Genomic DNA, 17,490 nt, shown 5'->3' on the forward strand with positions numbered 1-17,490 from the left:
CACGAACACGCAGAACACAAGCTACAATCGGGACTGAGTCAGATAAAAAAATTAAAAAAAAAAAAAAATGACGTTATAAGTAACTTATGATTTAAAACCAGTTACTGAAATCTAGCAGTACAATAGATCAGTAATGCATTTGTACATGACATTACAATTAAATCCTTTAATTGTAATGTCCAAATATTTAAAGAGACGGAGTAAACCCGATAAGCACTACGAACACTCTACTACTGGCGCAAAGTGCATATAAACAACAGTGGAACTGCGCGACGGACAGTGCCGCATTACGCTAATAGCTCGCATCTCACTATGACGTGCATATGCTTGCGCGCGTAGCAATATGACACTGTGGTAAATACACTGCTGCTAGCGCGTCCTTCGCTCTCCTAAGTGCTACAAGATGGATTTTTATTATTTTTTATACAAAATAAGAGAATATCTTACTTTCTATACAAGATAAAAGATCTTGTATAGGATTGCTGATAATAAAATTAAATATTACAAGAAAATATAAATAAATTAATAAATATATTTATATGTCGAGAAAAATTGGGGGTGCTGCAGTTCCGCAGTGCCTATGCACTAGTCGCCCCTGGATACATTGGATACAACATGATTACAAAGGAACTTTTTTAAAAAAAAACTAAATATAGGAATGTTGTTAGTATAAAAATTCCATAATAATCCCGTATAAAATGCAAAATCTCTAGAACAGAGTTCTCAACTGTTATTATTAAACTTTTTCGAAAGATTTTTTGGTGAATGCATGAAAACAGTTTAAAAATAACAATAATTAAAGAAAGTATTCTTTGTTTTCACATAATTTCATTCTCTTAAGAATCAACACACTGCCACAATTATTTTTCGAGATTCTATCACTTACATCAATTTGGAAGAAGATCGACATTTCGTACAGTTTACTAAGAATTTTATTACGGCAGATTAAATGGGTTGAAGTTCAAAACTGGGAAAATAGAAAAATGCTGTAGACACCTATACCCTATGCAGATCGCGACCTTCGACCGATTTCTGTCATTCATTTTTCATCTGTTTTGTCTACTTCATCTAAAAAAAAAAAAAAAAGATGCTTCCTATATTTCATATGTAAAAATAAACCGAGTATGGAGAAAGCCGAAGGCTGGTAGCAATTTAGAAGCGTCGACTTGTCCTCGACAGTACGAGAAAAAAAAAATCACCCAAGTAGTTCTAAATGACAGCTAATCATCTATGTTCTTAGCACTTGGATCACTTCTTAAAATATGAGATTAATACAATACATATGCTTTTAAGATATAATTTATTTGAAATAGGAAAGGTCATCGTGGGTTTTATCATATCTCAGCTTGCCAAGGATAACGAGACGAGTTTATAAGCAACTTAATCACCCTTTATGTGCTGGTATTATGTTGCCTAATTTTTAGAGTCTTTAGAGTAAGCATTAATAACCTTACACATTAGTTGTACAAATACGTCAACTTTTTCATGGCACTTCTATTATAAATGTGTCAGAACTATTTAATGAATATTTTATGGATTTATTCCTTTTGTTACTTACAAAAGAAGAAAAACTAGTACAGTTCTGACTATACTTTACCAGAAAGAATTCTATTTTTTGTTTCCAATAAACAGTTTCTTTGAAACTACACAACCTTAAATTTTCCTTCTATAAATTAGAAGTTAAACGACCATTTAGGTGAACTATGTTACTGTACAGTTCTCGAAACGAGTGCGAGTTAGGCCTGCCCGGCTGATATCATTCTCATCCAGATATTTGTAGATGCTACTCATCACACTGGGGTCCAAAGATTCGGTACGCGAAAGAATCCACAGATTTTCTGTAATGAAAATAAATAAATAAATATTAATAGGCATTAGTTTACATCTGGCATAAAATAATAATGGGCTATTTTTTATGCATCAGCTAATATAATACTAGCAAAAAGCATTTGGGAACATTGTGTCTGACTCTGGCAATATGTAAATGTTTATCTTTTCTCGTGTCATGATGAAATATCTTCCCTATATATATAAAATGATAAGCCTTTTTATGTCACGTTTTTTGAAACGTTTTGAAACTCAGGAGCTACCCTGAGTGTCGAGTCTTCAAAATTCGAGTCATCAGAATTCAAGGAGAACCAGCCTACCAGTCCGGAACACGGGGGTTTGCGCCGTAGGCGCCAGTTTTTTTTTTTTTTTTTTGATTTCTACTTTAGGCTTCTAGTCAGATTTTGTGCGAATTCTTCATATTTTAATAATCCCCTAATTTGAAGTCCAATGGCTGCCTCAAAACAGTTTTAAAAAGCTCTGAAACACGTATGAAACTCCAAGTAAGGCAAACAGCATCTGACAAAAATCTTCGAATTCTGTATAAACAAACAAGCAAAGGTTTCTCGCACATGTATATTTAAATGATATTTAAAATATCAATGCAATAATAACCAATATGATTATCTATTATCGGTCTATTCAAAATTTAATAGTCTCTCCGTTAGTTTTTTACATACACTACATTTTTACAACAGCAAGTTCTTAGTCGAGTACCTTCAAAAACGGACAAGCAAAACACTTACCTGTATGGCCAAGTAAATGACTATAACGAGGTGATTCGAAACAGCCCCAAATCACTGCATAAGCATCGTAATTGGTGTCGAGTACCCTGTACTTCATAAACAGCTGTACTGTAGGTAAAACAAGAAAAGTTTAACATGTATACCATATAAAAAGAAAAATAATGATGAATATAATCTGCATAATCAAATTCTCGATCATATTCACTAGAAACTTTTAGTTGTCTACTCCGTAAATAGGGCACCTCAAGTATTTGTGTAAGATATGGAGTAAGCAATTGCATTGGAGTGTCATAGCACGCAACTCACATTTCAAAGAAATGTTGTTCTTAAAATTAAACATGTAAACCTTAATAGTCCGGTATTAATACTCTAATGTAATTTTCATTAGAGGAAACTTCTTGCTGAGTTTCAATTATAATTATAATGAGGATGCTTCTGCCTACTATGCACATTTTCATCTAAATGGTGAAGTAGACAGTCTCCGACAGAGGTGTAAGTGCTTGCCCTAGTAAAACGTTTTTTTTTTGTTCCTTTCGCAAAACAGCTAGATCCGATGAGAAACAAAAACACGTTCAATTAACATACAGTACATAACACAGACGCCTCAGAGCCTGTTTCGTTTAGTAATTTCAAACAACTACAATAAGCCTACTACCATCAACTAGTAAGAGACAAAGCAAAACTAAAACTCCGAAAACTTCCAAGTCAGGCACATCCCACTAGACTGGATGTTAGAGTAATTCCTAGTGGGTTCACAGAAGAAACATCAACTCATAAGACTATTACACTTTTTTTATAATCTTTGTCAAGTAGCTTTATTTTATCCTCCTACATGTTTCGCCAATCTTTTTCTATTGGCATCCTCAGGGAATACAAACTAGTAAGCTAAAATGAAGGTTACAGACTAGGTTATAACTGATAATTCTAATTCATACAAAAAATTAGTATTGTGCGTGACAATGTGCGTGTCTCGTTAACGTGATTTATTCGTTATGGCTCATTACGTAATTGTTATGAAAGTTCATTTCTTTGACGTTTAATGATCTGATAAAAGTTTTCCAAATTTCTGGTAAAATTAGACCTTGATTCTTGTTTAGGTTTTCAGTTTTACGGGCGACTGTAGCTGCTTCTTTAAAGGTTCTTGAATGGTAGTTATCTTCTATGTACGGCATAAGGCTCTTATCCCACTCAATATGATGGTTAGTAGAGGCAAAGTGGCATGAAAGGCCTGAAATGTCTTGTCTGTTATTTCTGACATATCCTATGTGTTCTTTCTTTCTCGTTTCAAAGCTTCTAGAGGTCTGACCAACGTAACTAATACCACATGAGCAAGGTATATTATATACTCCAGAGTACTTGTAGAATGGGTGAGGATCTTTCGGTGATCTTAAAAATTTCCGAATAGTGTTGATTGGTTTGAATGCCACTCTGATCTTATGTGGTTTTAAAAGGTTAGTTAATTTTTTGGAAAGGTTGCTGACAAAAGGAATCGTAATCGTACTGATATATTGGACGTCATCACGTTGTTGATGTGGTATATCAGTAAAGAGAATCTTGTTATAGAGTCTTTTTGGGTAACCATTTAAAGAAAGTTCTCTGGATATTGTGGTTAATTCCGTTTAAAAGAGCTATGTGATGAGCTGAGTTGAAATGGAGGTAACGTCCAGTATTTGTAGGTTTTCGGTATACAGATAGGTTGATACTATTATTGGATTGTTTCTTTATTAAAATGTCAAGGAATGGCAGTTTTTTATCTTTTTCCATTTCTAATGTGAATTTGATGGTATTGTGGAAACTATTGATTTGGTTGAGGTAATTCATTAGTTCTTCTTTCGTATGATCCCAAATGGTAAAGATGTCATCTACATATCTGTACCAAATTTTCGGTTTTGGAATAATCTGGATTAAGATTTTTTTCTCTAGATCTTCCATGAATACGTCAGCACAAGCAGGTGATAGGAGGCTGCCCATAGCTAATCCAGTGAGTTGTTTGTAGATCGTTTTTTGCCAAAAAAAAATAGTTAGAAGTTAAACAGTGATTGAACAAAGTAGTGATGTTTTTTTGGGAATAAGTTGTCTAAGATGTTAATGACTTCAAACACTGGAATTTTAGTAAACAGAGAAGTTATGTCCAGGCTTGCTAGTATATCCTCTTCAAAAATAGGGATGTTTTTTATTTTTTTTATAAAATGTTTTGAGTTTTTAATATAAGTATCAGAGACGTGAATGTGTTGTTGTAAAATCTTCGCAAGATACTTTGACAGTTGGTAAGTGGGAGAATAGATTCCATCAACTATTGGGCGTAATGGTATACCTTCTTTATGAATTTTTGGAAGGCCATACAATCTAGGAGTAAATGGGTGCATAGATTTTAGTTTTTTTATAATTTCTATAGGCCAGTTATTCATTCCACATAATAATCCATTGGTGTCATGGTTTTTAGTGGTAGGATCTCTACTGAGAACTTCATATACAGACCTGTCAGATAATAGATTTTTAATTTTTTCTTCATAATCTGAAGTATTTAAAATAACTGTATTATTACCTTTGTCGGCTTTGAGTATGATGATATCTTTATTATTCCTTAATTTGAGAAGCGTTCTTCTTTCCATTTGGTTAGAGTTGGTGTTACGAGATCTTAACTGAGCTGAAAGCATTATGCTACTTTTTAATCGTAAGTCATTAGCTATTGGAAGTGGTAGTAATGAGAAGGCTTTTTCTAAGTTGCAGATAAACTCTATTTTAGGAATGACAGTGGGTTTTGAAGCAAAATTGAATCCTTATTTGAGGATAGAGATCTCAGGTTTACTTAAAACGTGTTTAGATAGGTTAATTATCACTTGGTTATCTGGTAGAGACGGTTTGCAGTTGCTATGATTATCATACAGTATATTGAATTTATCAATTTGTGTCTTTTTGCTTTGATTAAATGTTATGGTAAAACTGTTGCTAATCATATTGTCTAATAGTTGCCATGTCTCAGCGTCAAGATTATTAGAGATATCTGTGAATAAATTATAGCACTGTGAGTCTATTTTGCTAAGCATGAATCTCGTATGGCGAATTCTTTCTCTAAGAAGAGCATACGAAGTTCGTTGGTAAATCAAGTTGGCTTGTCTAGTTTTATAGATAAAATAAAAAACATCCCTATTTTTGAAGAGGATATACTAGCAAGCCTGCACATTACTTCTCTGTTTACTAACATTCCAGTGTTTGAAGTCATCAACATCTTAGACAACTTATTCCCAAAAAACATCACTACTTTGTTCAATCACTGTTTAACTTCTAACTATTTTATTTGGCAAAAAACGATCTACAAACAACTCACTGGATTAGCTATGGGCAGCCTCCTATCACCTGCTTGTGCTGACTTATTCATGGAAGATCTAGAGAAAAAAATCTTAACCCAGATTATTCCAAAACCGAAAATTTGGTACAGATATGTAGATGACATCTTTATCATTTGGGATCATACGAAAGAAGAACTAATGAATTACCTCAACCAAATCAGTAGTTTCCACAATACCATCAAATTCACATTAGAAATGGAAAAGGATAAAAAAACTTCCATTCCTTGACATTTTAATAAAGAAACAATCCAATAATAGTATCAACCTATCTGTATACCGAAAACCTACAAATACTGGACGTTACCTCCATTTCAACTCAGCTCATCACATAGCTCTTTTAAACGGAATTAACCACAATATCCAGAGAACTTTCTTTAAATGGTTACCCAAAAAGACTCTATAACAAGATTCTCTTTACTGATATACCACATCAACAACGTGATGACGTCCAATACATCAGTACGATTACGATTCCTTTTGTCAGCAACCTTTCCAAAAAATTAGCTAACCTTTTAAAACCACATAAGATCAGAGTGGCATTCAAACCAATCAACACTGTTCGGAAATTTTTAAGATCACCGAAAGATCCTCACCCATTCTACAAGTACTCTGGAGTATATAATATACCTTGCTCATGTGGTATTAGTTACGTTGGTCAGACCTCTAGAAGCTTTGAAACGAGAAAGAAAGAACACATAGGATATGTCAGAAATAACAGACAAGACATTTCAGGCCTTTCATGCCACTCTACTAACCATCATATTGAGTGGGATAAGAGCCTTATGCCATACATAGAAGATAACTACCATTCAAGAACCTTTAAAGAAGCAGCTACAGTCGCCCGTAAAACTGAAAACCTAAACAAGAATCAAGGTCTAATTTTACCAGAAATTGGGAAAACTTTTATCAGTTCATTAAACGTCAAAGAAATGAACTTTCATAACAATTACGTAATGAGCCATAACGAATAAATCACGTTAACGAGACACGCACATTGTCACGCACAATACCAATTTTTTGTATGAATTAGAATTATCAGTTATAACCTAGTCTGTAACCTTCATTTTAGCTTACTAGTTTGTATTCCCTGAGGATGCCAATAGAAAAAGATTGGCGAAACATGTAGGAGGATAAAATAAAGCTACTTGATAAAGATTATAAAAAAAGTGTAATAGTCTTATGAATAATTGTCAAGAAAAAATTCAACACAAAACATCAACTCAGTTGGATGATTTTTTTTTTCTTCATTGGAAACTAATAAGGAGAACTCACCAGAAATGCTTTGTAAAGGAATCAATGATAATTATAATACGGGATACAGCCAAGAAGTATCTCAGTCCAATAACATAAGACCAAGAGAGCCATGGATATCAGATTCAGCATGGGAACTAATCGAAAGAAGCCGGTTAGAAAAACAGAGACAGACGGAACTGAAGAATATAAGAGATTACATAGAGGAAGTCAAGCAGGACAAAGAAAAGTGATCGTTTATTAGCTGGATGTCTTTGAGATAGTATAAGAGTTGGGAGTTGATAGTTCTCTCCATCACTTTAGATAGGACTGTGGTGAGTGAGATAGGGAGGTAGTTAGATGGCAGTGATTTGTCACCCCTTCTTTGGAATGAGTTAAATATAGGCCAATTTCTAGTCTGTGGGATAGATACTAGTGGAGTAAGAGAGTATATACAGGCGACATAAGATAAGAGTCAGTTCTTGTGCACAAACCTTCAGGACAATTGAAGGAATGCCATTAGGGCCATGAGAATTATTTTGTTTCATTTGGACAATAATTTTCTGATCTCTTTCTGTCCAAAGGATATAAGGCATTGTATATTGGACATCTGGAGTGGTTAGGAGCATTTACCATTGTCAGTTATGTGTGTATTGGAGGCAAATTGTGAAGCCAGAAGATTGGCTTTTTCTGTGGGATTCAGTAGAGCCATCTGATTATGATAAAGGTGGGAATAGTGTTGAGCAAAAGTTACGACCAATTGCTTTGACAAGAGACCAAAAGGTTCGGCTGCCATTTGGACAGGCAGCAAGTTTCCTGTTTTTTGCACTTTCAAGCTCTGTTTTGGAAGAATTGATAGTTTTCTTGCAGCTATTTTGGGCGTGAGTATAAGCAATAGAAGAGGATGGAGTTCTTGATGTCAGCCAGTTGTGGTATTCTTGATTTTTTATTTGTACAGCTTTGGCACATCTTTTGGAGAATCAGGGTTTAGTTGCGGACGGCAGTTCAGAGTAGTGTGGGGAATGTAAGTTTCCAAGCCAGTAAGGATTACATTGGTGATATGTTCGGTGCATATGTTTGAATTGGAAGGTCGAAAGCAATAATCCAACCATGGGAAAGAGGCATAGAAATTGCGTAGGCTGTCCCACTTGGCACTGTTATAATACCAAACTACTATTGTATGGGAGTGGTTGTAAAAGCGTCGTTGCATGGGGAGGAGATGTGGCGGAATTATCTAGGAGGCCCACTACATTCACTGTGTATTTAAAAGGGGTCACCAGTGAGTTATCTGGTATTCTGCTTGGCATGTGAACAATTTCTGTAAGCTCGTTGATGACGGCAAATGTTTGGGCATCTCTGCCTTTTCGATCTGTACAACTGGAAGAGGAAAGCCAGTTGAAGTTGTGGGCATTAAAATTTCCTAGGAGGATGATTTTACTGTTAGGACAGTGGGACTGGAGAAAATCAGTTTTTAAGGAGAGCAAATTAAAGAGCTCAGAGTAGTAAGTGACATTAGGAGAGCGATAGAGACAGCAAATGAATTCGAATGATTGGGGCAGGAAGATTTTCAACCAAAGAAGGTCAAAGTTTGAACGATTTTAGATTAGGTACTCTTTGATAAGTAATGTCAAAGTGGATATGATAAAATGAACTATGAGGAATAAACTATAAAAAGCATTTAGGGCTATCGTTGGATTAAAAATATATTATAACTTATTTTCAGAAGGGGGGAAAATAGAGATAAAAATATATCTATATTTATCTTATCTTTCGTTTTTGAGTTTAGTTGTTCATCATTGATACGAGGCCATTATGAAGCCAGTAAATGTATTCTTCTGGTTTTAATTGACATATTTTTAATTTCAACATTTTTAGTTTCCATATATTTTTATCTCCATTTTAACTCCCTTCTGAAAAAAAAAGTTGTAATATATTTTTAATCCAGCCGATAGACTAAATGGTTTTTATAGTTCATTCCTCATAGTTCATTTTTAATGGTTTAAAGTTCAGTTATTTATTATTTCTACCAATTATATTTCTGATGCCGTTTCATCAAAAAATTAAACTCGAAGATTCTATAAAGGTACGTAAAAAAATCATTCTTCTTATATTGTTTTTCTTCAAATTTATATTTTTAGAATACATATCATCAATGTCTTAATTTAGCTGGAGTAAGAAAGCCAATGATTTAATACAAGGGGTATTTCTTTTGCAAAGCGGTAAAATAAGCCATAAGTATTGATATCAATTTAGAGGAATAACATGAAAAAAACGTTTTCAGAAAAATAGTGTTTTTTTTTTTTTTTTGGGGCGCTTACGATCAGAAAAGTGAAAAACACTGACCTACACCGTATATGTGTATATTATATTCTCATGAGCTCTCGTAAATTTCGAAACTTTTTGAAGTTTCTTTCTATATTTAGCTACAATAAATGGCTGAATCTATATCCTCCATTTTAATATCTTACTTATGCCATTTGAAACCATTCTGCTCTTCAGTAATATTTTGATTTCAAGAAAATAATGCAAATTATCACATCAAATGTAGTATAAATATTGACGACAGCGGTAGCTGTGCATGACATAACATAATTTTGAATAAAATGGAGCATGCATCGCTCATTGTAGCTATACGAAAAAGAGTAGCCGTTACGCCCGAAATCTTATGCCAAAACTCAAAAAATAGATTAGAAAAGCAAACAAAAATTCGGTAGATGGGCTCACACTTAAAACACATCTTACTACTTTTGCATGACTCCTCACTCCAGTGCAAATTAAAAATCAGTTAATTGCAATATGTAAATCGATACCTAACAGCCCTTTTCTTTAGAATCTGAGTTAAAAAGAGACCTTTGTTAATTCTTCAAAATACTGATAAAAAATCGCATAAGAAAAGTTTCTTTTCTTACGCGATGCAAGGAACTTTATAGGGACTAACCCACCTTCGGTTGAAAAGTCCTCATGAAGTTCCTTGCTTCCCAGAATCCGGCTCTAAGTCTTTCTAATCGGTGGACAAATGGGGCAGCGCCTCCGTAGAGAGGCGCTCCGTTCCTCGCTTCTATTCTATCCTCGTATTTCGGTTACGAAATCCAAGCATGCTTGGAGGGTTGTGAGCCTTAAAAGCCTGTTAAAGTCATTGAGATAGATAAAGATATATGCTGCTGAATAGTTGGCCACTGTTTGTGTGTGTGTGTGTGTGTGTGTGTGTGTGTGTGTGTGTGTGTGTGTGTGTGTGTGTGTGTGTGTGTGTGTGTGTGTGTGTGTGTGTGTGTGTGTGTGTGTGTGTGCGTGCGTGCGTGTGACTTCTGCGGGATTTTATTAATATTATTACCTGACATTCACTGAGAATTTGAATGATGCGTTGCCTCAAGGTATTTCACTTTCCATTAGTGCATGCAGAAGCAATTCATAACAAAGGCGCTTCTTAAAGCCTTCGATGCAAGCAACATTTTAGTGTAAATTCAAATCATGAACAATTTATACTCATATGAGTGGTGGGGGAAACGAAAGTCTTCATGGCGAAGTCCTTAGTTAAATATTTCACAAAATGTTTAACTGACTACGAAGTTCGTTTTTATCATTCGAAGTTTTTTTGAAATTCGGTATTTGGAATCCGCACAAAAACTGCCCTCTTCTCTCACTTTTTTTTTTCTTCAATAGAATCATATTCGGGAAAGCAAAATTATATATTGCAATAACTGTATTCTGCGCAGGCTGAGTAAGATTTGATAGGATTTAAGATGGGTTCACTCGGTTCATTTGCTTTCAATCAGATTCTTTTTCATTGGCAAAGCGATTCCAGCTTTAATAATTCCCGCCAACTGGATGGAATATAATACGGTTTAGTATTTAAGTTGTCTGTTAACATTAATGGAATGGTTTCAGTCGGACAATTTGTACTGCAGAATAATTATTCTATTCCCTCAGTCATACGACTGGTGGGGGTAGCTATATGTTACCATACTAGGGAAATGATTAATAGCAAGGTGGTTTCCCATTGCCTTCCTTGCAGTACTAGATCCTATGACTGTAGCCTGTGTGTTCATTCACGGGACCAGTTTGCCTGCTTGCGGGAGGAAAAACCCCAGATAAACTGGCGGGAAAAAAACCCTGCTGTCTACGCCCAAGACCGACTAACTTGGCTATGGCAGATCCTTAAGCTCCTCAGGTTGTCGCCAGGAATCGAACATAGGACACTCCTTCCCCAGTTGTATGGTTGCGAAGCGCATAGCCACTACGCCAGTGGTTCTTAACCTTTTTCAAGTCACGAACACTTTTGATTATAAGAAAAAGGCGGGGAACACCAAAAGCTTTAGGGTCATAAAACTAAGAATTAAAATAGGCATGGAATTGCCTTTTATAAAAATGGAACTTATTTTAATGCGATACTTCAGCTTGTCGGCTTTGCAGATTTCAGCAATATCGGGTTTAATACGTGATATGGCTACCCTCATCTGTTTGTCTATATTAGTAAGTCTTTCATGCTTTTTAATTTTTATATCGGTTAATATTGATAAACAGAGCTCATACAAATATGATGTTGGAAACTGTAACAATATTTTTAGTGCCCTTGGGAGAGAGCTGGGTATTTGGCGTGGACAAAAATCCAAAATTCCTCAAGAGTTATTTCAGAGAATTTCATTTTTAGAGTACGATCCGTTGACAAGGTAACTAATTGTTCTTCTTCTTGTAACGAAAATTCACAACTCGATGTATTAACTGTGCCAAATGGATTTCGTATCCAGTCATAACTGTGTGTATTTAAGGAAGGAAAGTAACTTGAAATCTTTTCTTCGAGTACAGTCATACCCCGACTTACGCGAATCCGGAGTTACGCGGTTTCATGTATGTACGTATTCCTGTCCCGCTTCACGCCTCACCACCAGTCGTATCTTTCCGGCGCCGGCCGCATTCGCCAGTGTCGCACATGCTGTGAACAAGCACTGACGTGTTTCGGGCGGTCTCCATTCATACACGATTTTTATAGTCTACAAACCTTGCAATTGTTTAATGTTATGTTCTTGATAAAAATGTTATCACAAAAAATAATAAAGTCGTCCAAAAGAAGCAAGTCCGATTCTTCTACAGCTAGCAAGAAAAGAAAAACATTGACTTTGGAAACAAAACTCAACATTATTAAGGATTTTGAAGGCGGAATGAAAATTTGTGAGCTAGCAAAGAAGTTCGATCTACAGGAATCCACAGTAAGAACAATCATAAAAGAAAGGTTTACAGATTTTGGATGGCATAGATTCTAACGAGGAACGAACTGTAGCCATAAGGCAAGGAATAAAAAAATCATTAGCTTGCTATGAAGAAATTTTGCATGACAAGAAAAACACATTATGCCATCTATTAGATTTTATGAAACCATCGAAATTGAAATAACTTTCATTTTTTTATGTATGAAAAACTGCAATTATGATTATATTTCTTAAAAAATATAAGTGTTTTTGTAAACCTTTGGTCCCAATTAACTAATATTTTGTATGTTTGTATGCAAAATTATACCCGAGTTACGCGAATTCGACTTACGCGCTTTTTGTTGGTCCCACCTACCGCGTAACTTCGGGATATGACTGTGTTGTTAAATATTCTATTATAACGGAAATAATTCCCTCCACATTTTTATTATGGAACGAAGGAAACATATCTACTGTATTTTTTTTTTTTTCTGATATGCGGTTTTTCCAAAGAGATACTTTTTTCTGAAAAGCTGACAATTTTTCAGTGGATGTCATAATATTTTAATTTTCCCTTGGATGCTTGTATTAACGCTATTTAAGTAATTAAAAATATCGGTTAAAGATGCTATTTTAGCACAGCAAATATCATTTTGAAGACATTTTACAAAAGCATCTTCATTTTAAAAAAAGGCCCGACAATTCATTCTTAAGTTCTAAAATTCGCAATAGCACTTTGTCCCTGGATAACCATCTTATTTCAGTGTGAAAAAGCAAAGATTCGTACTTGGCTTCCACAGATATGCAAAGTTTTTTTTTAAAAAAAGTTCTGCTTTTAAAGGTATTGACTTGATGTAATTTACCATATTTACAACTTGGTCTAGTACAGGTTTTTAATATTGCCGATAATGTTTTTCAAATTAGGGATTATCTGTGCAAAAAACAATGCGTAGATATAATATATCCTGCAAACGCATGATCTATAAACGATATTTTGTTGGTTTAGAAATCAACGCGCACAGCAGTCTTCAGTTGTTAGGATCAGAGTAGCCAATTTCACTCAGAACTATGTCATGGGACATCTTTCACAGGCGGAACACTCGTAAACAGTTCGAGGAACACGGGTTAAGAACCAGTGCACTAGGCTAACTGCGCGGACTGCAGAATTATATAAAGCATGTAATTCTGCAGTACATAAGGAAAAATTTGCTCTGTCACCATACAAGCTACGTATGTGAGCTTTGATATTCATCGATTTTTGCAGAAGTGCCACCCACTACTTGATTCACTTCTTTGACTAGCGAAACTTTTTTTTTTTTCAAACACGATTATATATTTTGCGAAAGCGAAGGAAATATCTACAATCAAAAAAATTAACCTTCTATCAATTTCAAATTGAATTGTATGCAAACGATTAAAACAATTCGATTTTGATGATAACAATAAATCTTCCTTCGCTGGATGACAACTAATGAAATGTGGCATCTTTAAAAGGTCGAGAACATATAGCACATCAATAATAAGGGTTATATAAATTCCGAAAAATGTGCTTTGGAGACTAAACACGAAACGCTTTTCAAGCCCCTTCTGGGCCTCCTAATAAACTGGACGGTGGTCTCACAATATTCACCTGAAGACGTTCACAAACAGCTATGCCACAGTGGAGTATCAATTTCCCCTTCAACAACCAAACCGACAGTTCTAATCCATCAATATGTACTACAATTCAGATTTTGTCTTTCAGTGCCAAATTTTTATTAAGTTATCCGCGTGTACATTGTCCGCGCGGTTATCCTAGTGGCTGTGCGCTTCGCAACCATATGCCTGAGGAAGGAGTGTCCTAGGTTCGATTCCCGTCGACGACGTCAGGAGCTTAAAGATCTTCCTCAGGCATAGCCAAGTCTTGGACGTGGACAGCAGGGTTTTTCCCCCAGTTTATCTGGGGTTTTTCATCCCGCAAGCAGGCAAACCGGCCCCGTGAACACACATAGGCTACAGTCATAGGATGCCTCCAGGAATAAGGAGTAACCAACCTATCCCGTAGGATTTCGGTTCCGAATGCCTATACGGTAAGAAGTGTAGGTCTACGCTTGAGCGTAAAATTAGGATAGTGTACATTCTCTAAATTATAAAGAACCTAATCAATTCGTTCCTTTTAAAAGTGTGATTATGCATTTCAATTGACTGTTCTACCGGCTCATCCACACGTTCATAATAATAATATTAATATATATACATATATTTTTTTTCGTAGTATTCATTGTTGCAACTTGCGCTCAGAAAAAAATAAACTCTTTTTAAATTGATACGTTTTGGCTTCTTCATTTTGCTGCCCGCTGGTGTTATTTGAATAATGTGCACAACCGCTAGGCGTGGACCAGAAATTGCGTTCTCGTCCTGGTAACATAGCCTGCTGTCTCCAACTTCTGTTTTGAAATGTAAATATTCTTGTGTGACAGGTATTTCTGAAAAAGAATAACACATCACATTCCCGCGGATATATATATATTATTTTTATTTTTAATGACCGTCGCAAACATGAAAGTTTATCGACCTTATGATGTAATGTTCTAGTACGTGAAGTCTGCTAACAGTATGCGGATATATCGCTAGCAGTCATTTTTGTTACAATGTATAAGAAAAGGGACTCGCCTGTAGGTGTTTAACACTAAGAAAGACCTTGTCTTCGAGGCCATAAATTTCTGGTTAATGAAATCTATTATCAATGCTGTGTTTCTAAAATGTGATGTTATGTAGGTTTGATCACAGTTTACTGCTGTACACGCCTATATACATTTTTCCCATTTATGGAAAAAAGGAGAGGTTAATAATTTGTTGTGTTCGTCACTTTTATGTAGCTTTACGACAGTTGTGTGTGTTTTTATTGATATGTAAATTGATATATACTTTAATAATTGAAACGGGGAAGTTAAAAAGAAAAAAAAAAGTGAATCATATACTGAGTAGTACTTCGCAATCTCTCTCTCCTTTATTCGTTAACATCTTTTTATGATGTTTAGTATTGTTGTTTACATATTTATAGATAAGTAAGCAATTCCGACATGTCCATAATGATTAGCTTAAGTTATATGAATTCATCGCTTTCTAGCGGTATAATTGCAATACGTTTCGTATTATTTATGTTGAATTCTTTCGCTCTTAGGGATGATATTTGGTGTAAATGAGGAGCCTCTCTATGGCAATCGAGGCTATGGATTTCGGAGAACGATTTCTAGATGTCTTTCTGTGGAGTATCTATTTGTGTAAAACGATTCAAAATCGTTTCCCAGTGCTAATTTGAGGACAAGAGCAATTTCAACAACAACAACAAATTCGACTCCATTTATGCAAGATATATAAGAAACGCGTACCAAGTTACCGTAAAGAAAATACCCTTTTCTTAACAACAAGCCGTGCACGTCCTGTCTGCGTATCCCGTCTAAATGAAACAACTAGCTCACCTTAAATTAACATGAGCTGGGTAAAATATCAGCTCATCTAAGCTCAATTTTCTAAGCTCAATCTCTGGTTAATGAGATGAAAGAAAATCGGACTACTATACGAATCCAGGGACAGAAATTACTGCTGGAAGTAGTTAACACAGTATTATAGCAGGGCGATGCATCTCTTTATATATGCGATTCCTATTATTATTAAATTTTATTTTGTGCTTTTCTTTGGTGAACATATTGCGAGCAGAACTGAATGGCGCCGATATATTATTATAGATTTCCCAGACATTTCGTTAGTACCAGAAGTACTAGTAAATTTTAACTCGTACTCAGTTAAACTGATTTAAGTATTGATTGGGAAAGGATTAAAAAGAAAAGAAAAAACCGAGAAGGAAAGATGATATTTGAATCCCATAAGGAAATGAAGTAGCGTAATAATGGAAATAAAGACTGATAGAAAGAGATCATATGCTGGAATTGTGCACATTTACTTTGGTACTACTTCCTGATGAATTCGCTGCAACTAACTCGATCTGTATTTTGATATTAAAATAATGGATACACTTACAGGGGCCCAGAACTAATTCCATCTTTGCTTGCTCTTCTAAATCGGGGATGTGCAGAAATCCTCTCATTAGCGTCAAACTTCTGTTTCTAAATTGAAAAAAATAAATAAAGAAAATAAAGAAAACACGTGTGTGTGCGTGTGTTATAATATTCTGTAGTTTATTGTTTTTTCTGGTTAGTATAAATATGATGTTAAAAAAATTATGAATAAAAATTGGCATAACGTTATAAAAACATTTGTTTTGAAATCTTTAAAATGTTTTAAAAAATAATAATAATAAAGCATATGTAGTTAAAAAAAAAAACTTTATGCAGCGGAGTGTCCATATTTGCTATTTCTCTCTTGCAAATAACATGTTGGAGTTCCTTAAGAGATATAGGTATATGGTTAAAAGAATAGTTGTTTTTTTTTCCATTTCTGTACTTTCCAATACAGAACCAAAAATCTAAGAAAATATCTAGCTTTTTACTTTTTTGCTGAAAATACATGTTCATACATTCCCAGGATTCGATAAAGATAAAATCTTACAAGAGATTGGTGATAAGATAATACTGCAAGCTAAACAGTTGGAGGCTGACAATGAAGAATTAGCAGAGTTAGAGGAATCTGTGAGAAAGAGCTTTCAAATAAAGACCTTATAAAGCGAGAAGCACAGAAAGTTGCAGAAGAAGAAGGCGAGAGAGAGAGAGAGAGAGAGAGAGAGAGAGAGAGAGAGAGAGAGAGAGAGAGAGGGAGAGAGAGAGAGAAGCAGAAGACCAAGAAGTAGCCGACCTCCAAAAAAATTACAGTGAAAAAAACTTGGCCGAAGCATTTGTCTTTGTTAATAAGGAGTTTGGTTGTCAGAGAAATTGATCGCCAATATGCAGAGATTTAGCAAAGTAGAAGAATGGCGCAAGGTGCAGTTGCCAGAGAAATCTATGCTGAAAAGAAAAACAAACTGTGCAGATTATGTTGCACGTAATGCGCAAATTTTTAAAGAAACCCACTCCTGCCGTCATCTCATTCCCTGAAGATGAGCCTAAACGTTCCTGATGTTATGCACGTGGCGAGTAACCATCAGAACACCTTGCTCCGTTTCCTGTATTTCAAGAATTGGTTGTTGATGACTTAGCCTCTCCTTCCTTTTACTATGAA

The 17,490-nt window shown here is 35.1% G+C and overlaps 1 protein-coding gene across 1 annotated transcript; it reads right to left on the reverse strand.

Moving 5' to 3' along the window:
• Positions 1-1,701: 1,701 nt before the first annotated feature.
• Positions 1,702-16,423, reverse strand: LOC150097858 (apolipoprotein D-like). Its single transcript, XM_090406612.1, has 3 exons — positions 16,357-16,423; positions 2,574-2,681; positions 1,702-1,838 (listed from the first exon to the last, which is right to left on the reverse strand). Exons 1-3 carry the CDS (start codon positions 16,421-16,423, stop codon positions 1,702-1,704), a joined length of 312 nt encoding a protein of 103 aa, XP_090262738.1.
• Between the last annotated feature and the right edge of the window lie 1,067 nt (positions 16,424-17,490).

Source organism: Typopeltis vanoorti, chromosome 16 (assembly GCF_054136105.1).
Source record: "Typopeltis vanoorti isolate ZY-2024b chromosome 16, IOZ_Tvanoo_1.0, whole genome shotgun sequence".
NCBI classification, from domain to species: domain Eukaryota; kingdom Metazoa; phylum Arthropoda; class Arachnida; order Uropygi; family Thelyphonidae; genus Typopeltis; species Typopeltis vanoorti.